Raw genomic sequence first — 22,506 nt, forward strand, 5'->3', positions numbered from 1 at the left:
CGATAAAGATGTTGTTGCGGGTAGGAGCTGCGGTGTTGTAGTTTTGGGTGAACACCCCTGTCAGCGCCCAAATCACAGTGGGGTAAATGCTGAGGATGAATCTCACATATTTTTCGAGAATGGAGTTTTCCAGGATGAACCTGTGAGAGAGACGGCACCTTTTATTTATCCATTTTTTCTAAAGAAGTCGCCCTTGTTGTTTCCTCTGTTTGTCAACTTACCACGCTATCAGCACAACGGACAAAACAGAAAGAGCAAGAGTGGCGCCGTCAGTGTGGGACATGCTTGCATCATACGTTAGCACAATGGTCAGGTTAAGCGGGGAGGCAATAGTTGTCCACGTTGCATAGATGGCAATGCCATTCTGAATCTGCAATGAAGACAAAGCAAAAGACAGAGATGCTGAGATTATAAGCATGTATGTGAAAAAAAAAGAAAAGCAAACATCAGGTGCCATACTAACCAGCAGATGATGGAGCAACAGGTCTGTTCTGTGGTATTTGTTGAGCCAGGCTCCATAGTTATGCAGACCGTAGCAGGAGAAGAATATCACAGCGTAGTTAGTCAAAGCGATTAGGATGAGGAAAGCCAGCGCAGCAGGTGTGTACCTTTAGCAGGGATAAAAAACAGAATTTGACCACAATGAAAACAATTAACCTGCACGGTAGAAGCTGTGTTTACATGCTTCTTGCATGGACATACTTATTTTTCCCATTTATTTCATGATTTCAGGTCAATCTTATCTGCATATTTAGGCCAAGAGGGCCTGACAATGTGATTCAACACACCTTCATTTGGTTACTCAGCTTAGGTGGACTAACCTAAACAAAATTAGTTTTAAGCGAATCAGCATGCCACCTGTGCACTGCACTATATCCAGCCCTCATTTATACGCCCCCTTTTCTAATGCAGTAAGGAAAAACATTAATCAATACTATGGCTTTTTACTGATATCAGTTAAATCTCTCATCACACTCACTTTCTGTCCCACAGGAGCAACCATCCAATATTGACGCCCAGATTTAAGCAAAAAGTCACAAAAAACCCGTGTGGCAAAACTGCAGGGCTGCAGTAGACATAACCATAGGCATTCCTGCAGAAAGAAATCAGAGGTAAATGTAGACTTCAACAGACATCATATAGAAGAAGAAAAAATTAGTCTCAAGAAAAAAAAACTTACTTCCTAAAGATGCCTGCAAAGACATACAGCACCCCTAAACCCATAAAGATGTAAATGATGGACCAGATGGTAAAAGTCCACCCTGAAGGCGTGATCTGGGTCACAAACTCATCTGAAATGTTCGCGGTGGTGGACAAAAATGGATCTGTGGCGCAGAAACACAGAAGTTAGAGAGAGTAACAGAGTGCTCAAAGGTTACAGCGTATTTCTAAGAGTATTAAAAGTCAGACTTACGTTTTCCTAACGCTGCCAGAGCAGACAACACGATGGTGATGATGTAGAAAATCACTGCCAGTACTATGGCAATGGCATGACTGATGTGGTGTTTTGCCATTTTTAGTAAGCCAGTTTCTATAAAACAGAAGAATTATAATTGAAGACAAATTATAACAAGTTTCTAAATTCCATATTAACAATTTGCCATCAGCATTAAATGTCACTAATCAGAAGAAGCCATGACGCACCGTTTAATGTCTTTTCTTGACTGAAAGCACTGGAAGTCTGCTGTGTGGGGTGGGCTTTTCTTTTTTACATAAAACGAAGCTGGTTTTGTAACAGTGGAGCTTTTATAGCCCTGTAGCACGTGTACATGTTTGACATCCTCCACGTGTCCTCTGTTTTCGGCTGAATAACTGAACAAAAAAAGGGGAAAACAATCCTGTCGCAGAACTGACTCAGCTTTATAACCATGTTCCATAACTTTAAACATATATAAGAGCTGGACTTTGCCCCAGCAGTCGTGTTTAGTAACAAGTTTTTATCACAGACTCGTATCAGCAGCAGGTGAGACCAGGGAATGAAGAGCCAAAGGATTATATCAGCTTTAAGCAACTTAACCTTCACAGTTATGAAATGTTGGGTAGCTGCCAGCTGGACATCTATGTATCCCAATCCTAAAACTTCTACAGGTAAATGAGAAGAGCCAATGATATGTTTGTTAATGACTGACAGGCCAAATAAATCAGCTAGGATTATATAGAGCTGGAGTGCACATGAAAACAGAAGGTCATGTATGATCACGCACATACACAGAAGGCCACACACACCCTACATCAGAGCAAGACTTTACTAGAAACACATGTAAACAGCTGCACTGAGTTAAGAGTTTGTGATCACCTGTTTGGTCAATTTTTGTTTCTTTCGGCTCTTTTGTTTCTTATTTGAATCACGTGATCCAACAAAAAATATCCGTAATATATAAAGTTCTGGTCTTTAGGACATATTTTTATACATCTGTGGAGCATTTAAAGACCATGGAAGTAGGTTTACTGCACTTTTTCATACGTTTCCATCTGGAAATTAATATCCAACATTGTTTTTTTTAGGGATTCTTGAGGGAAAAAAACTGGCGATATAAGTCTGGACACTACAGGCAAGCTTCTTTTTTTCTTCAATGATCATTTCATGACCATGTCTTCTTTTAGAAAGATAACATCCAAAACATACATTCAGCTGTTTGTTTTACTACTCTTTGTCTTTTTGCACATGTAAAAATTAGTTTGTAGTTAATGTGAGACTGCACAGAGACCTTCCATCTTCAGAAGTTTTCTGATGACTCTGCAGTGGTTGGATGCATTAGCAGGGATGATGAAACAGAGTATCGGGCTGTGGTCGACTCCTTGGTCACGTGGTGTGAGCAGAATCATCTGCAGCTCAACGTGGCAAAGACCAAGGAATTTATTGTGGACTTCAGGAAGACCAGGGAACACTTGACCCCTGTTTCAAACCAGGGGATCATTGTTGACATTGTGGATGACTATAAATACCTCAGAGTATACATTGACAATAAACTGGACTGGGCTAAAAACACCACAGCACTTTATAGGAAGGGTCAGAGTCGCCTCTATTTTTTGAGGCGACTGAGGTCCTTCAACATCTGCCGGACAATGCTCTGGATTTTCCACGAGTCTGTTGTGGCCAGTGCAATCCTCTATGCTGTTGCATGCTGGGGGAGTAGATTGAGGGTTGCTGATGCTAACAGACTCAACAAACTGATCCACAAGGCCAGTAATGTTGTGGGGATGGAGCTGGACTCTCTTAAGGTGGTGTAGGAGAGGTAAATGTTGTCCAAGATAAAGACAGAGGAAAGAGGAGGAAGGCGAGGAACCATCATGGAAGGACAGGCCCCTGCACGGTATGTACCACCGGCAGATAGAGGAGGTGGCTGATATCCAGAAATCCTACCAGTGGCTGGACAAAGCTGGACTGAAAGACAGCACAGAGGCACTAATCATGGCAGCACAAGAACAAGCTCTGAGTACAAGATCCATAGAGGCTGGGGTCTATCACACCAGGCAAGACCCCAGGTGCAGGCTGTGTAAAGATGCCCCAGAGACAATCCAGCACATAACAGCAGGGTGCAAGATGCTAGCAGGCAAGGCATACATGGAACGCCATAACCAAGTGGCCAGCATAGTGTACAGGAACATCTGTGCCGAGTATAACCTGGAAGTCCCGAGGTCAAAGTGGGAGATGCCCCCAAGGGTGATGGAGAATGACCGAGCTAAGATCCTGTGGGACTTCCAGATACAGACGGACAAAATGGTGGTGGCTAACCAACCGGACATAGTGGTGGTAGACAAACAGAATAAGACGGCTGTAGTGATCGATGTAGCGGCTCCGAATGACAGCAATATCAGAAAGAAGGAACACGAGAAGCTGGAGAAATACCAAGGGCTCAGAGAAGAGGTCGAGAGGATGTGGAGGGTGAAGGTAACGGTGGTCCCCGTGGTAATCGGAGCACTAGGTGCGGTGACTCCCAAGCTAGGCGAGTGGCTCCAGCAGATCCCGGGAACAACATCGGAGATCTCTGTCCAGAAGAGCGCAGTCCTGGGAACAGCTAAGATACTGCGCAGGACCCTCAAGCTCCCAGGCCTCTGGTAGAGGACCCGAGCTTGAAGGATAAACCGCCCGCAGGGGCGAGATGGGTGTGTGTGTATATATATATATATATAGATATATATTGTCTGTCTATTGTATTGTCTGTCTTTGTACTGGAGCACTGTAACCAAAATAATTTCCGTTAGGGATCAATAAAGTATTCTGATTCTGATTCTGATTCTGATGATGTTATCATTTCCACATTTGTATATTTTTTTTAACCTATCAGAAAATGTTTCCAGTAAATAAGTATGTAATGTCATATTTAAAGGCAGTTTGTTGTGGGGGTTTTACAGTTTTTACAAAAAAGTTTGTTTGCATATTATTTATTCAAAGCCTGTGATATACTGTGTGACATTCAATGTTCAGATTCATGTTCTGGAATTGTATTCAGATAAGCTTATATTTAGAAATGTATGTAAAAGTATTTAAATGTACATTTTTAAGAACTTGTATTAGGAAATTGAATTGTCCTGATATACACCACTGTGCAAGCATCTTGAGTGACCACTCATTTTGCTTCCAAGGAGCCAGACTTTGTTGTATTTTATTGTTGTAAGTTTTTCTTTGGACATTTGCTGCTTTTTCATTCATTTTCAGTCCAGTTCTTGTACCTGAACATTTTCAAAGGACTCTTTTGTTGTTTGTTAAGTCACTTAACTCTGACCTATGAATCATTTAAGCATGTTTTGAAAGTACGTAACACAAGGGTTGAACCAGTGCTGTGTTCACACAAAACCCTAAGAAGAATGACCAGCTATTCTTCAAAGAAAACTCAAGAAAATAGGTGGTCATACTAAATTATGACTTTGACGCTCATTAGAATTGTGCAAACTCTGTTTTGACCTTATATACTGTATTTTCATCTATTTTGAAACCAAAACTGTTAAACTTTAATTCAATTTCTCACTTACCTCTGTAACTTCAGGTGGAAGAGTTGCATGTGAGTTCAAATTTTCTATAATACCAAAAAACATACAAAATACTGATGTTTTTGTTGAATAATCTGTCTGACATGAGGGATAATATAGCATTTTCATTTTAACTAAAAGAAAGGGCTCTAAAAATGCCTTCGGCTGCATTCGTCTTTTATTTTTCATATCCACTTATCTTATTCTTTTTCATTAACAATGTACTGACACTAAGGGACATTTTTAGAAATCTATTTAATTCCACAGAAAGGTTAGCCACTTTAGTGTTTCACTTGTGACCTATGAAATACCCCAAAATGACCTCCTACCCCTGCACCCTTTGAACAGCCCATTGAAGCAACAATGTAGTCGAAAAATCAAGTGATATAAGACATTTCTCTCTTTAAAAGGGTCCAGTGTTTATGCACCAGATTAGGCGGTTTATTGCCCGATCAAAGCACGTTGCTCTTTTATGAACACCACCACTCCTGAGTTATGAAATCCCATAAACATCACTTGAATTAGTCTGAACACTGCTTTGTGATATTTTTATGTTTTATCATCGACGCATTTAAGAGAAAAACGTGTATGTGATGGCTGCAAACAAACCGAACAGTTCATAATCAATAAGAGGAAAACTATTTTTAGATTTTTTTTTCCAGAATTTACATTTTTAAGCTGTTGTTTGTTTGTTTGTTTGTTTTTTAATCACTATAAACCCACTAATACTGACAGAGTGACTTCTGCCATTTCACTTATTCTTTTTTTGTATCATATTAAACAACAACAACAATAACAACAACAATAAACACTCGAGGACTTTAAAGAGTTTAATTTTTTTTCCAAGGTTTGAGAGCGCTCACCCCGGCTCGGGGCTCCACAGATGTGATGGATGGGGGCTCCTTGCTGCAGACTGCAGCGGAGTGTTTGACAGTCAAACATGAAACATTCTTTGGAACTGAAACGGTCTCTGCCAACATGAACACATACCCCAAACAGTTCGGTAAATATGTACAGTTTCTCGCAGCTTCAGTTTTCAGCAGCTGGCAGAACTTGGGACACCCTCAAAGCTGGCGCAGTTTTCTCCCGTTGAGCCTGCGCGTACTGGCGAGCGAGAGCGCTCACCCCGGCTCGGGGCTCCACAGATGTGATGGATGAGGGCTCCTTGCTGCAGACTGCAGCGGAGTGTTTGACAGTCAAACATGAAACATTCTTTGGAACTGAAACGGTCTCTGCCAACATGAACACATACCCCAAACAGTTCGGTAAATATGTACAGTTTCTCGCAGCTTCGGTTTTCAGCAGCTACCAGAACTTGACCCCCGTCTGCATCCTCCCAGCCGCCTCCCACTTCACCTGCGGGCAGTACCTGCGAGTGTGAGCGCTGTCACCGGTGGCTTCGCAGACAGGGCAAGTGTAGTTCCGGAGGATGGGGCAGAAAACTTTCCCGTCGTCTGATTTGAGCTTGTGAGATCGGTACACCCTCGGAGTCTCCCCGTTCTGCTTGCAGAAGCGGCAGTAGTCCGAGGATGACGCGCTGCTGCTGGTGTCCGACGCGCTGCTGGTCGGACTGGACTGCGATGAATTTTTGGAGGATTTCTTCCCCCGAGTGGAAGTGTGGACCTTACTCCAGGGGGGCGCTTGTCCCTTCTTTGGACGCTCGATGTCTCCGTTTTCAACCTCACGGTTGCTGCACAGTCTCTCAAAAACTTGGCTCAGATTCATGTAGTCGTGCCACATGTTAAAGCAGTCCCCACCGGGGAGGATCGAGCTCTGGACCTCCAGTCGTCTCGGCATTGTGGTCATTTTTTGGCAGAAGTCAAACCGAGGGTGTGTTTGGAGCGCCTCATATTTATAGCTCACTGAAGATGGTCTTAAAATGCAACAATGTTTGGATCCTATAGATTGCATGCAGCCTGACGACGTTTTTTGGAGGCAGAGAGAGAGAGAGAAAAAAGAACTTTGGTGCAGGTGCAGTCTTTTATGTAGCTTTCTGGTGACCTTAGGACCTCTTAAGAACCTTTACGAAGCCCGTTGACAGGCCTTTAATCGAATGATCGGTTGGTTGATTGATAACAGAAAAATGACGCATAAGCTGGACATAAAGGACTGAAAACACCAAGAGCAAAATATTGCATCGCACTCGTTTTTTGTAGTTTATGTTTAGATTAGATAATTTCGCAAAATAACGCAGCAAAATAAATAATAAGATCCGGGATGTGGAGACAATTTAGCCCTGAAAACGCTACGTCCAGGTGAACAGAATCAGTCCCTTACCTGATGATTGAATATCAAGACTATTTAGCAATAAGCTTACTTTAAAGGCTCGTAATAGGTGAACTGTCTTGGTATAGTTGGGTCACGCAGAGTTCAGGCATTTCTTTTTTTCTATCGTAGTGCGTTGGCCTTTATCCTCTCATCCCCTCTCGCTCTCTCTTATGGCGTTAACGCCATACTCTCTCTCACACACAAACACGCGCACACACACAGTGTTTAATTGTATGATAGATAGATAGATAGATAGATTAAATTCAAAGTGAATTATGTGATTTAATGTGTTAAGTTCAAATCTCCATTCTTTCCCTTAGTTTTGCATGTGTTTGCGGGGTTTTTTCTCTTTCTTTTCTTATTTTGTCACTTGTTTACAGTTTTATTATTATTCGTACTTCTGATGTGCTCGTATCTGACAATGCTGATGCTCGTGGGCCGTGTGTGTGAGTGTGTGTGTCTGAGGATGATGATGGTCCATGTTGTGCTACTTGTTGTTTGTGTGTGTGTGTCCCGATGACCCCTGGCGCCGGAGCGTCTGGACTAGAGACGTGTCACATCCAAGAGCCGCACCTGCACTTATAGAGAGCACATACATAGAGGTGAGGTATGAGGATGAATGGATAGATGCGGTCCTTTTTCGAAGCTGAGCGCACAGTTGTATTTCCTGCACAATCACACACGTAGTGAGGCTGTGTGTATGCCGGTTATACCATGAATATAAACCCTGCAGGCACCGCTTGTCTGTCAAACTGTTTATGAAGCAAAAGTCACATTTCTGTTTATTTACAAAGCAAAAAGAAGGGGGGGGGGAAGAGGCGTGGGGGGGGGCGGAGCTTAGATAAGTGCGGGGGAGTTGTGGGTCGTTTGCGTTTAGTTTGACGCGTGCGCACTAGCATACCGGCGACGGCTGTTCAAACGGTGGCCTAGCGAATAAGGGGATTACGGAGCCCAATCTGACAGGTTAGATAACGAAAAACGTTTACATTTTAGCTGTGTACGTGTGGCAGCGATTCATAATGAGAAGTTAAATGAATTCTTACTGTCTGAGACGGTGGTCTGTCGTTTGCGCTAACGTTAATGTTGGATTTTGGTACTAAGCTAACGTTAGCTACAGCAGTTAGCCGCTGGCTGCCAGCTAGCTTTCGATAGTAGAGGAGGCTAAGAGCGGCGTTGACATTAGCCAGCTGATCAAGTGTACCCTCCCGGGGGACTTGTGCTTTTAGGTTTTCCTTGTGCTTGTCCGAGTTGTGAGTTGACAACGGAAGTACTGGACCCCGATCAGTAGATGGTAAAATGATGCTTTCTTTCCACGCAGCATCAAGGCACGGGAAGCTAATAGGCTAGCTGCTATCCTTACATGACCCTGTTTGTTGAACAATCTTTTTTGAGAGGAATGATACACACCGGTAGCTATGCCAGCGTTGGCTACGCTAGTTGGTGTCTGTCTTGCTAGTCTTTGCAGTACAGTTGGTGGTGTTTTAATAAAAAAGAAAAAAAACAGAGGGTTTGTTTCTCAGTTGGGAACTTTGAAAGATTTGCTCCAAAGCATATCCAAATAATAGACTTCTGATTCTTCTCAGGCTGCACAATGAGTCAGGGTAAGGACAATGCACGCCTCAAAAGCTACAAGAATAAGTCTCTCAACACAGATGAGATGAGAAGGAGGAGGGAAGAGGAAGGCCTGCAGCTCCGTAAACAGAAGAAGGATGAGCAAGTAAGCAATGTGTTATACTGTACAACTTAAACCGTCATAATGATCCTGAAATTACATACTGCCAGTGTTTGGAGTAAACTTGAGGCTATGCTTTGTTTGTAGCAATTTAGTGTTGGAAGGGAAATGCGTATTTGTCCTTCTGTTGCAGCTTTTTAAGAGGAGAAATGTTGCCACTGTGGAGGATGATGGCATCCTGGATGAGGATGGGATGGCTGATAGCGGCTATCTGGAGTCCCAGGCCAACAACATGGACCCACTCATGGTGAGAAGGCATTTATATGTCTGCTCTGTCACACATACACTCCTTTCTGGTAATCAGATGGCATCTAAAAATCTTGGCTTTATGTCTAAATGAATATTTGGGTCATTTTTCTGTAAAACTCTGTAGAGGAGCTTTTCTGTATCATGTTCTAAACAGCACAAGTTTTGATGCATGCAGTGACATTGACACGTAGTGAGCCACACAAATAGCATGTTGAATCTTTCGCACACAGTGCAGTGTGTTTCTCGCCTGACCAGACCACAATGATGTGTGCAAAGTTACATTTTATCACACAAACTGTAATTTGCATAAATTCCTATGTGATGCATTTAGTTCTAATCAGTAAGGGCACTGTGTCTAAGCATGTTTAAGAGGAGTGAGCTACAGCTTTCTCAGCACCACTGAGCAGACTCCCTGCTCCAAGTGGCAAAAATGAAAGTGAAACATTCAAAAGTGTAGTTACGCTCCCCCCCCCCGAGTTTAATCAACTGACAAAACTCATTGTACCAAAAAGATTCCTGATATCCAGGCGTATGAGATGTCATCACTCACTGCACACATCAAGTCAGCTGTGACAGCAATTCATGTGTTTTTAAAAAATCCCCATTGTTGTGCCACACAGGGTGGGGTGATCTCTGAAGACATGATTCAAATGATTTTCTCCAGCTCTCCTGAGCAGCAGCTAATAGGTACTCAGCGCTTTAGGAAACTACTTTCTAAAGGTAAGCAGGACCCTAACTTTGCCCATTACAGCCACTCGTGTCTTTGCATTTGTTTCAGTATGTCTTACAAGGGAAGGATGATAACTGATTGAGGCCCAGTGCAAGGACAAAAGCATTGTTTTGAGCTGCATAATCTGCCACTCTGTCTCACAGTTAACCGCTGCCTAAAATTCATAACTACACAATATCAGTGTGGCCGGAGTGAATGTTACATGGGGTGTAATGCTGTTAAGTGTGCCTGTATTAATTGTTGCCACGTTACCTCACCCTTCCTCACACGCAGAACCCAACCCACCTATTGATGAAGTCATTGCCACTTCAGGGGTGGTGGAGCGCTTTGTTGAGTTCCTGAAAAGAAGAGAAAACTGCACATTGCAGGTACGTTTTCCTAGAAAACTAATTTTAGATTATATTTGAAGCTTGTAGATTTTTGTTTTTGTTTTTTCTCCCTCATGTTTCTTTGCAATGTGCTCTTCCTGTTTCACCATCGTATCCAAAAAGTTGCATGTGTTGTGAGTTCAGTGCACTAACTTTCCTCATATATTTTGAATATGATTGTAGTTTGAGGCTGCGTGGGTATTGACCAACATTGCCTCAGGTACGTCTCACCAGACACGGGTGGTCATCCAGGCAGGAGCTGTGCCTATATTCATAGAGATGCTCAGCTCGGATTTTGAGGACGTACAGGAACAGGTGAGGAGGCTTCATTTTTACTTTTCCTGGTATCCACTGACCTCTGGCAGCTTGTTGAGGTCAAATTTAAACTGATTAAAATGGTAGTTTTTCATGTTGTTTTTATTGTTTGACTTGAATAATTGCTTCACCCCTCAGGCGGTGTGGGCCTTGGGAAACATAGCAGGAGACAGCACAGAATGCAGAGACTTTGTCATAGACTGCAACATACTGCCCTCACTGGTGCAGTAAGTATCCCCTCAGTCTTACATTCTCTGCTTTTGAAGTTGCCTCTACGGGGAAACAAAGAGCAACTTTGATTGTGATCGTCAAATTTTCCTCTTGCAGGTTATTGGCCAAACAGAATCGTCTAACAATGATGAGGAACGCGGTGTGGGCACTCTCAAACCTGTGCAGAGGAAAGAACCCACCTCCAGATTTCACTAAGGTAATTTGCCAAGATAAACACATCACTATGGTAACTGCACACCTCTTAGACTGCTTAAAGGCACATCGTATCTCAGATTTCAAGGTCACAGGCTATATGAAGATACTAATATGCTTAACTGGATAACAGTTACACCTGCTGAATGTGTCCCTTTGTTTCTTGCAGGTGTCTCCGTGTCTCAGCGTGCTGTCTTGGCTGCTGTTTGTAAACGATACGGACATCCTAGCTGACGCATGCTGGGCGCTCTCCTACCTATCAGATGGCCCAAATGACAAAATCCAGGCTGTTATTGACTCGGGAGTCTGTCGCAGGCTCGTCGAACTGCTGATGTGAGAGCCAAAACAAACACACACACACAGATATTTTCAGAGGCTGTTCTACAAAGAGATTTATTGTATGCGAAACACTTGGGACTCTAGTTAAATACCCATAAAGTGACAAGTAACACATGAGTGCTATAAATTAACAGGACTGAAACATCTGGAAGAATTAGGTTATGTTGTAGAGGAAGGGTGCAAAGGTGCATTTAAGCGGTTCTGACAGCACATGTTGACCTTACTAAGACTGCATTTTTTTTCCCTTTTAATTTGTCACCTAGTAACAACAAATAGTGGTTTAACATTATTGCTACCATCCTAAAACTGGAGGGTTAACATTTCTAAAACTTGATGAAAAAACTGTATGATCTCACACTTCGACTTTGCTTTCTTGTTCCAGACACGTGGATTATAAGGTGGTCTCTCCTGCACTGCGGGCTGTTGGAAACATAGTCACTGGAGACGATTTACAGACACAGGTGGTAGCTGCATCTACACAGACAGATGTGATAAAAGCTTATGCAGAAGGCAATGGCTCTTTGTGACTCTGTGAACATTTGGTATTTTTCTAGGTGATTCTGAACTGTTCAGCGCTGCAGTCTCTACTTCAGCTTCTGAGCAGTCCCAAGGAATCTATCAAGAAGGAAGCGTGTTGGACAATCTCCAACATCACTGCAGGGAACAGAGCACAAATACAGGTGTGCTGCACATTCTTACAGACTAACCTAGAAAAAAAAGCTTCCTTTTTTTGTTCCCTGAGATTGAAAAGCTGACTATTGGAGCTTCTAACGAATTGTTTCCTACTTCTTGTAGATGGTGATAGATGCAGGTCTGCTGCCTCCGCTCATCACTATCCTGCAAGTAGCAGAGTTTCGCACAAGGAAGGAGGCAGCGTGGGCCATTACCAATGCCACCTCAGGGGGTTCTGCAGAGCAAATCAGGTACAAACTGTGCACAGTATACAGCCAGTGTACCCATAATAGTCACGCTTGTCTTGAGTGAAGAAGTCAACTGATGCCACTGATTTTAAATTATACAGACTCTTCCATTATAAACAAACCTACTTCTGTTTTTCATTATTGTATCATTTAAGAATCGAAACTATTATTTTGTATTCTTAGTTTAAAGTGCATAAAATCTAAATATTATATGTAGCAAATGTGACTTCAAACAGGTTTATTTGAATCATTTTTCAAGACAGTGAGTTGGAGAGGGATTAGGGAAGTTGCCCATCAGCTTGTAGCCTTGCATGTCAGCGTTTCTTTCAGTGCACTGTGTTGTTCACTGATTAGTATGTTGCCTCCTTAAAAGGTTATTTTTCTTCTATGACAATGAATGTCTACTCTGTGTGTGGGCTGCCATCTGCAGGCACTTAGTGGAACTTGGGTGTATAAAACCTCTGTGTGACTTGCTCACACTCATGGACTCCAAAATAGTTCAGGTGGCTCTAAATGGCCTGGAGAACATCCTGCGACTGGGAGAATTGGAGGCCAAGAGGGGTGGAGGCATCAACCCCTACTGTGCACTCATTGAGGAAGCCTATGGTAAGTAATTAAATCCGTACGAAGGAAATAGGAAAGTAACGGTACTAGTCAGTAACCCTGGTCATTGGCTAATCTTTTATTTTCTGGAGTGTGCCGCCTCTGTTTTAGCACTACTCTCCACCTTTTATCTTCATAGGTCTGGACAAACTGGAGTTCCTGCAGAGCCATGAGAACCAGGAAATCTACCAGAAAGCCTTTGACCTGATTGAGCGCTACTTCAACACTGAAGATGAGGATCCATCTTTGGCTCCAGCCGTGGACCTGCAGCAGCAGCAGTTCCTCTTCCAGCAGTGCGAGGCCCCGATGGAGGGCTTCCAGCTATAATGCTAATTCCTCCCTTTTCCCAGAGCTCCACGTTCATCCTCACCTTTGCTCTCGTCTCACTCTATCCCCACAGCCATGATCCAGGGTGACATACCTCGGCCTCCCCCTCCCGTTCCCCTTCTCATTGTCTGAGAGGTTTAATCATCATCATGATTATTAAAAGCGTACCATTAAAGGGGCACACTCTGTTCATGCATCCAGCACGGGTGAATTCTGCAGTCTTGTCAGCCAGTTCAAGGTTTCACTCATTCTGTCTTTTGCTGAATTAATTTTTTCCCTCACCTGGACCTCTCCTGTATGGTTAAGCCCCAACATTTCCAGCTATAAACCTTTCCTATAACCCCATCCCCACATTATTGCTATTTTTTTTTTTTTTTTTGGTTTTTTGGGGGGGGGATTCTTCCTCAGCTTATCCCAAATAAAAGAACCTCTTTGTGGTCCTGTAGGATTGGCTTTTGCTAGCTCTTGAGTCTAGTATTTGGGCTGCACTGCTTGTCTGATTGAAGCATTAATGAGTCTCGAGACAGACGAACATGGACATGATTTCATTTTCTTTCTTTCTTCTTCTTTTTTTAATATATATATATATAACCCCCCTCCATCTACATTGAGAATAATGAACCTAAACACTGGACTGACCATGAGACGTTGACCGCACACTCGACTGTGGTCACTGGACTGAAATGCCCACACTGGGCCACATGGCTAGTTCCAAAATAAAGACTCATCTGACCACTACGAAAGGCACGACTCAAGAGTGAAGGTTGCTCTCCGATCGCAGATGGACAATTTTAGAAATTGCTGAAGGTTGGAGCTCGTCGGTGACAAATCAGGCTGCTTGCATTCCCACCTGGATCTCATATCACGCATTCCTCTTTCCAGTAATGGGACTATTCCACCTGCACAGGCTCCATCCCGAAGAGTTTAGACTGCCTGCTGCCTTCTGGTGTGACGTGAATTAACCCCATGGAATCATGGGAACCGGAGTCTTCCCACGCACTGAGACAACTGGACAGACTTGGACAAGACAAAATAGACTATTTAACCCTGGTTTCTGTCCAGCAGCAGACCAGTGGGGATTTTTTTTTTTTTTTTAAATTACCATAATTTCATTTCTTTTGCAGCACTTTAGTTCAGGACTGATGCCTGCTCATTGACAATAGACCACAGTTTATACATTAGCTATGTAATTGGTTAATGACACGGCTCTTCCCTCCTAAAAAAGCGAGGTGCAAAGAGGTGGTCTTTATCGTTGTTCCCCCACCCTCCTGGTATGACAAGGATTTACACTGTTTTGCCCTTAACCAGAGAGACTCGAGCAGTTTGTGGACTGAAAATGTTAGCACACACTTATCGGAGTTGGAGGATCATGGTGCCTCAGCAAAGCTAGAAGAACTTTTATTCTGACAAAGCAACCTCTACCAATCAGACAGCATTTTGAAAATTGGCCGTTTATCTGTTAGCTGTGTAAAACATAACGTTCCAATACGTGTTCAGGTAGTATTTTTTTTTTTTTTTTTAATTCGATCATGCCAAATCAGAAACATACAGTATGCCAGCTATTAGGCCCACAGTTGGTCTTATTTTCAATAAAAAGTGTTTTATTTTGTTTTTTTTAATTTGGGGTTTAGCATCTGCCATGTAGCTGATGGTGCCATAATCCTTATTATACAGAAATCCTTCCACATAATTTCAAGAAAAATCCAGATTAAAACTTGAAAACCCCGGTGATCACCTTAGTTAGCAAAACTGAATGTTTGTTTACCAAGTCCTCTTTACATTGCTTATTTTTGTCAAATTCTTAGCAAAAGATGACCAGCTCTACGTGTTCATTACTGTTTGTTGTACTGGGTTTGTGCATCTGTCCCCTGTTATGCCATTTGCATAAAAGTCGTTTCATGAACTACAATGTTTAATCGGTTTCATTATAGTCACTGAGTCTTTTTGTTTTGTTTTGTTTTTTTCATTAGATTTTTATTAACTTGCTTCCTTCAGTTTAAGGCAGCAACTAATTATTTTCCGTGTCATTATATCAAAGACTGCTAGAATCATAATTGCTAAAAGATGGCTGAAGCCACCGTGACATCACTGTGATTTTTAGACTGTGTTAAAGTCAGTAGGAGCCACACAGAATCCATGCATCTGTGGCTGTGAGAGGGCGATGGATGGAAAGGTAGTGAAGGTGGATTCAACCATTCAAAACAATGAGTGCACAAGAGAGGTGAAGAAGACAGTGCAGGCAGGGTGGAGTGGGTGGAGATGAGCGTTAGAAGTGATTTGCGACGGATGGCTGCAAGAGTAAAAAAGATCTACAAGATAATAGTAGACCTGCTGTTATGTATGGTTTGAAAATGGTAGTACTGACAATAAACAGAAGGCTGAGCTGAGGATGCTAGGACCAGAATGGACAAAATTAAAAATGAGTACATCAGAAGGACAGCTCAGGTCAAGGGTTTTGGAGGCAAGGCTGAGATGATTTGGACATGTGCAGAGCAGGGATGGTGAATGGATATGGAGCTGCCAGGCAAAAGAGGAAGACCATAGAAAAGATTTATGGATGTAGTGAAGGAGGACCAAAAAGGATGCTAATTGATGGGGTGAGATGTAGGCAGATGATCTGCTGTGGCAACCCCTAAAGGATGCAGCTACGGAAAGCAGCTACTTTTTAAAGCTTTACTTTTATTAATATTTTGGCTGCTTCCATGTGTTTTCAGAGCCAGGAAGGATTACGTTTGGATGCAAGTGGAGTACAAAGTTGTTTAAGGACTTTAAACTGGATGGGTGCATCACAGACACTTCCTTATTTGTGCTGAGTGACAGAGCAGTTTTTGGTTGTAAATCTGTTTTAAATACTCTTCAGGTTGAACATTGAAAGACGGGAGTAAGGAGGCTGATGACCTTAAGAGGCCACCAGAGCAACTGCAGTTTTTGGCACTTTATTATTAAGCTCTGGAGGTTGCCACTCAGCTAAAACCTTGCAAAAATTCATTTACTATCATTATTTGTAGGTCCTATTATCACTAACAGGAAGTGCAAATGTTACAAGTTGAGAAGGTGAAACAGGTTGAATTGTACAGCCATCTAGCGTGTGTTGGTGCATAATGAGAAGGCTACCATTCAAATTCACTGAGTATGTAGGTTGAACCATATTAAAGACCTATCACTTACACAGTTGCTGATATGAAAACGTTTTTGCAGAATAATGCAGAAATAACTGTCAGAGCTACCACTTCTTACAATATTTAGAACTGCTTGTAGCTGAGTAGACGTAGGAGGAGGCTGCATGGGGCATTACCACGTGCTTATCAATACTTCTCTCAGCAGAGCAGGTGGTGGTGCAGTGCGTTGTTCCACTTCTAACTACACTTCTCAAAAAAACTAAAGTAACACTTTGAAAACACATGACATCTGAATAAGAAAAAAATGCTTGATGTCTACACTGTTAAAGACTGGGCAATGTGTTAGGAATGAAGCATGCCCCATCATCTGGGAATGAATGGAGATCCCCCAGGATGTCGTCCTGGTGGATCTCCTCTCAGATATGGACCAGGCCATCACTGAGCTCCTGGACAGTCTGAGGTGCAACCTGGTGGCATTTTTCATAGAATGAAACGATGTCCCCAGTTTAGGTCAGGGGCGGGGGGCGAGTCGATGGGACCAATCAGTTCATCCACTAGGAACTGCCTGTATGCTCTCGCCTCATGAATCCAGGTGTTGTTATGCACCAGGGTGAACCCAGGATCCACTGCACTAGTGTAGGCTCTGACAGCAACCCCCTGAAACCTAATGGCAGTCAGGGTGTTGTTGCCTAGTCTGTAGAGGTCTGTGCCTCCCTGCATGGATATGGCTCCCCAGATCATCACTGACCCACCACCAAAATGTTCATCTGAACAGTGTTACAGACGGTATTATGTTCTCCACTGCTTCTCCAGACCTTTACAAGTCTGTGACATGTGCTCAGGGTGAATCTGCTCTCATCTGTAAAAATCACAGGTCGCCAGTGGTGGACCTGCCAATTCCAGTATTTTATAGCCAATGCCCGTTGGGCTCCATGGTGGTGGGCAGTGAGGACTGGGACTAATAGAGGATATTGGGGCCTCAGACCATGCTCATGAAGTCTGGTTCTGATTGCTTAGTCAGACATTCACACTAGTCTGCTGGAGGGCATTTTGTAGCTTTGGCACTACTCACCTTGTTCCTCTTTGCACAAAGGAGCAGATAATGAGTTCAGGACCTTCTACGGCCCTGTCCAGTTCTCCTAGAGTACCTGCTTGTCTCCTGGAATCTTCTCCATGCTCTTGGCTGTGCTGGGAGACCCAGCAAACATAGCAAACTTAGCAATGGCTCGTATTGATGTGCCATCCTGGAGTTGGACTACCTGTGCACCCTCTCTTAGGTCCAGGTATCACCTCATGCTAACAGTACTGACAATGAACATTAAAACTCGTGTTTTTACCTTTACTCACAATTGTTAAAAAGGGAATGTCCACAATTTAGGCTTTTTGAATGTAGGATATTTTATTAAAGCAATTTAGCAGAAGCAAAGCAAAAGCCAAACACAACCTATCTTAATGACCTATTCTGAGCTAATGTTGATCTAGTTCTAATCTTTGACCGAGATTGTAGAGAATGACCACACCTTGGCCACTGACGCACTTATCTCTTCCATGTAGATATATAACCCAATTGGAGAGAAGCAGAGACCAAATCCTGTTGAATTTATAATCTAACACAGGAAAATGAGCAGAGAAAAAGTCAAAAATTATAAATCCAATTAGTTTCTCCACACTGGTTGCTCTTCTGGCATTATTTGTTATAATTTCCAACTGTGGACCACCAGAGCCAAATCTTCAGATGTCTTATACTCATCGGAAGAACTAGAGGAAGAAACAACCTCGAATGTTCCCAGGTGCCCTCTTTTATACTCATTTGCATCCCCTTCTCTCTCTGGTTATCCCATCAATGTTGACATATAATCACCTGATGTCTAGCAACACCTTATCCTTCCTCTTTTTCACAGACATGATTGAAAACTAAGTTTAATCTTTTCATCTTCAAAACTGTTTAATCATAACACATCCAATTTCTTTTATTAAATCATTTGTTTGTTTAAAAAAAAACAACAACCCTCAACCTCTCTCAGTGCTTAGTCATCCTGATTGAGCGCTACAGACAAGCTCCGGGCCGTGTGCCATGTTTACATACCCCACATGTGCAAGAACCACCGCAGCACATAAGCACATGCATGCACACATACACACACACACCAATCGCAGTAAAAGATAAAGGCAGGTAGTAGAATAATTTCATTGCTCCAACTTTTATTGTTAATCAAAGATTTACTATTGGCGAAAGCACATACAGCTAAACTATATTATAGGACTCTGTATCATTTCACCCATGATGATACATAAGACCTTTTACCACCCATCCGATATAATGAGAGGTAAGCCAGGGGAGATCAATCCAGTCTTTCTCACCAAGCGATACGCTGATTAAAAAGTGGTCCTTTAAGTTTTTTGTGCAGTATAGTTTGTGACGATATTGCAGGGAAAATAATATACCATAGTATCCAAATTATCCTCCCAAACTTTAGTAAAGATAGCCGCAAAAAAAAAAAAAAAAAAAAAAAAAATTAAAAGCGGTATTGGTCACAAATGGTGAATATTTCCTGAAATAAGCCTTCCAATAGCCTTGGAAGGTGCCCACATGTGCCCAAACCAGGGGTCATTAAATGACACTGCACATTTTTATAGAAGCACTGCTTTATTGAACTAGTTTTGGTGCTCACCACATACAAACACAGATGGCACATCATTGTGGCCATGAAATAAGAAGCCCAGTTAGAGGGGTATCAGGACAGACAGCCCACTGCACAGGTGAACAAGTCACATCCAATCAGCTACTTAATGTTCCACAAAAAAGGGGAAAGACAATGTTTTCACAAGGCATGATTGCACATTCCTGCAATAAACCCTCCACTGGTCTGAGACAACGAAATGCCACTACCAAAATAATGGTTTGTGCCATTAATCAAGTGCCACTTTATAACCCTGTTATTTATATACATTCACTAAGTAGATACATTTTGCATTAGGTACTAAATTATTCCAAACCATTGTTAAGGCCAGTTTCCTAGTTGCAAAAGCACTACTCAGAATTTACTGCTGATATTTTTTTTTTGGTTGCACTACACCTCCAAAAGGGTGGGACTGGAGAAGTTGTGGTATACACAGAAAGTGGGACGCTATTGACTTGAGTTTGAGAATAAATCATGAGCGTGTCTGAACGAGTCATCTTCCATCACTGAGCCTTGTCAGACAGGGCAATGACACTTTCACTTTGTTTCTGGTGTTCTTCCCTCCATCTGGCTTTCTTCTCGATGTTTAGTGCCGTCAGGGTCTCATGCCTGGCAAGAGCCTGCAGAAAAACAGGAAAATACATGTGGCATTATTTAAATGTGAATGAAAATACAGAGGCAATGCATGAATCAAAGCAGTGAGAATTAAATTACTAATTATTAAAATTCTTGCAGGGGACTTAAAATTGTAATACATTTTACGCTTTGATATCCTGTTATTTTTAAACATAGGTTGAAATATCACATTGGTCACAAAATGTCCCAAAGTTCCCAAATTTTTAATTGCAAGTCACTGCTCTGTTTATTCACAACATGACAGACTCATCTATGTGAACAGGCAGGATTAAACCTGCTCTTTCACATTACTGGATAGCAGTGATGACATGTGTCCTTGTTGACAGTTACCGGAGTCGAAAAGAGAAAGAAAAAAGTTTCACGCAAGACTCATTCATCCATTCTTACCCTTTTGCCCAGAAACACCATAATCATACAGGCTCCTATCGTGGCAGCCATCATCACGTAGGCAGCCTTTACTCTGATTTTGTTTCTGGCAGCGTCAATCATCTCAAACCTGTAGAAGAAGTACATGTACACATGAACACTCATTAGGAAATGTTTTCTTGGCTCAAAAGTAGGCTTGAAACACGAGAAGACTTCAGCATTTAATCTTGTTATTGTTACTGAGGATCAGCGCAGTAGCATGATATTTACGGGGCCTTTTGTTCCAGTTATAGCAGGATTGTTGACTGTCAATAGATATTCAGTCTCTTGGGTCCTTCACACATTTTGCTTTGTTTTGATACTGGGGCTTTTGAGTACATGACATAGGAGGGCTTCTGTTTATAAGCTTGCCATGCAGGTCTTTACATCGCAGCAGCAGATCAGATGTGATCTCCACCCCGATGCCAAGATAATCCTCTCCAGTCACCAATAGAAGGCTTGTTTGAACTGCAGCTGTCTGAGGACCAGCTACACGCTGTGCCGCCGCTCATCCTGTTAGTTAGCCCTGTTCCTGTGATGTAACTTAACTGAATGTGACAGAGGCAGTTTGACTGCGGTGTGCCGGGAGGTCTGGTATAAACAGGAAAAGGCTACTTACGACACAGTCTCTGGTATCTGGTCTGCTGACTTGAAGCGCCCTGACCAGATCAGCATCTTCTTGTCCATATCTGAGGGCCTGTAGCCTGGGACTCTGAATGCAGGACGCGGCTCTGTGTGAATTAACAAAGCATGCATTATAATGAAGGCTGCAACTCCACGTGCTTCCTGAACAAAAAGCCAGAGATTCACATCATGACCTGCAGACTGCGACCTCACTTCCTGTGTCCCTCTTAGTCTTTTGGGATTTAAAAAAATTCACATACTTAGCCATCACAAATACCCTGTAACGCACAAAGGCAACATTTTTAGAATACTCTTACATCACTATGAGTGTAGCATTTTCCACATTAAAGTATATGAAAACCTAGAAGTTCAAGTTCGAATTTAGAAGCTGGTATTTAGTTTTTTCAGGTTCATCAGTAAATATTGTGCATTGTCTTATGATGACTTTTGAGCTCATCTGTTGTTCAAACCCTACCATGTGCTGGTGCTGCAGGTGAGGACTCCACTTTGGTCTCCTGCATTTTATTGCACATCCCTCTGTGGCTCCATGTCTGAATGACATGTCTCCTCTGACCTGTTTAGATACAGAACTAGTATCACATCGAGTAAAGCAGGAAGTCACATTAGTGACGATAGAACTAGCTGATGCTACTGAAAAAAGAAATTAAACAGTTAAACAAGAAAATTAGTAACGTGTTGCAGCAACTAATTAATCATCCAATCACAACTTTAGCATTACAAATTTGAGAACAGCCCTTAAAAGGCTCAAAATAAAATTACGTTCTTACGCTGGGGAAAAATGCCAAGGAAAAAAAGAATAAACGAATATTATGAGAACCATTTAGCGTTGAATTTGAATTATTCAAATGAATTTGCTCTTGCGCAATGTAAGTATTACTTTTTACCCTAACTTAAACTCATTTTATTAACTTATTTTTACCATCCATCCATCCATCCATCTATATATATATTATTTGCACTGTCTCGAAGTCGTCATTATATGTCTGTAGCACTTTAACTAAGTTGTGTATTTACTGTATACCGTTATTCTTTATCATCCTGATATAAAAGCAATTTTCCTTGTGGGCTCAATAACGTATCTCTATCTAAAGCCCTAAATTGGACACAAGTGAGTACTACATGACAGAAATCACCACACCTGAAGGGGCTAAAACTGAGAAGTGTTTAATTTTACATAAAACAAACAAACAAACAAACAAAACAAACAACAAAACACGACTACGAACATCTTCAATTATAGACACTGTTCATACCAAATAGGAGTGCCTGGTTAACCAGGCCTGAATAGCGTATAATGATAATAAAACAAGTTAACTAGGCCAAGTGTTTTCAATGGGACAATTTACCGAGACACCACGCACCAATTTCACAAACTGCTTTTACTGCCACATGTAGACAGGAAACACCATTTCAACAAATGCAAGACCTCGAAAAAGCATCAAACATTTATAACCGAGTCCAGAATTCACTCACAGCTGATTTTCTAACCAAATAACATCAACAAGCATCAGATTAGACAGTATTCAAGCGACTTATTACGCAACGAAAACACAGAAATTCAAGTTAGCTATACGAACCGAGGAGGCTGCCGATGGAAAGGCGGGATCTGATGAAATTCATGCTTTTGCTGATTGAATACACAAAGTCCAGTGTCTCTAAAAAGCCATTAAAGTGGGCTGGAAATCTGTTAGTCCCTCATCAGCTGTTGAAAGTCAAACAGCTAGCTAACAGGACCCGTCAGATAAGACGCTGTGTCGTGTGACTGATCAAAAGAA

The 22,506-nt window shown here is 42.1% G+C and overlaps 3 protein-coding genes across 3 annotated transcripts; 1 reads left to right on the forward strand and 2 right to left on the reverse strand.

The window, feature by feature from the left end:
• Positions 1–6,007: 6,007 nt before the first annotated feature.
• On the reverse strand, positions 6,008–6,777 carry nanos2 (nanos homolog 2). Its single transcript, XM_063483208.1, has 2 exons — positions 6,281–6,777; positions 6,008–6,146 (listed from the first exon to the last, which is right to left on the reverse strand). The coding sequence occupies exons 1-2, from the start codon at positions 6,775–6,777 to the stop codon at positions 6,008–6,010; spliced, it is 636 nt and encodes a 211-aa protein (XP_063339278.1).
• A 1,344-nt stretch (positions 6,778–8,121) lies between these two features.
• On the forward strand, positions 8,122–14,850 carry kpna1 (karyopherin alpha 1 (importin alpha 5)). The gene is made up of 14 exons (XM_063483609.1): positions 8,122–8,202; positions 8,823–8,956; positions 9,105–9,218; positions 9,841–9,940; positions 10,224–10,318; positions 10,502–10,633; positions 10,772–10,860; positions 10,961–11,060; positions 11,226–11,389; positions 11,778–11,856; positions 11,950–12,075; positions 12,191–12,318; positions 12,746–12,921; positions 13,058–14,850. Exons 2-14 carry the CDS (start codon positions 8,831–8,833, stop codon positions 13,243–13,245), a joined length of 1,617 nt encoding a protein of 538 aa, XP_063339679.1. The 5' UTR covers positions 8,122–8,202; positions 8,823–8,830; the 3' UTR covers positions 13,246–14,850.
• A 3,699-nt stretch (positions 14,851–18,549) lies between these two features.
• fam162a (family with sequence similarity 162 member A) lies at positions 18,550–22,477 on the reverse strand. The gene is made up of 5 exons (XM_063483832.1): positions 22,309–22,477; positions 21,186–21,284; positions 20,706–20,817; positions 20,069–20,177; positions 18,550–19,665 (listed from the first exon to the last, which is right to left on the reverse strand). The coding sequence occupies exons 1-5, from the start codon at positions 22,349–22,351 to the stop codon at positions 19,549–19,551; spliced, it is 480 nt and encodes a 159-aa protein (XP_063339902.1). The 5' UTR covers positions 22,352–22,477; the 3' UTR covers positions 18,550–19,548.
• Between the last annotated feature and the right edge of the window lie 29 nt (positions 22,478–22,506).

Source organism: Pelmatolapia mariae, linkage group LG9, assembly GCF_036321145.2.
Source record: "Pelmatolapia mariae isolate MD_Pm_ZW linkage group LG9, Pm_UMD_F_2, whole genome shotgun sequence".
In the NCBI taxonomy this organism is placed as follows: Eukaryota; Metazoa; Chordata; class Actinopteri; order Cichliformes; family Cichlidae; genus Pelmatolapia; species Pelmatolapia mariae.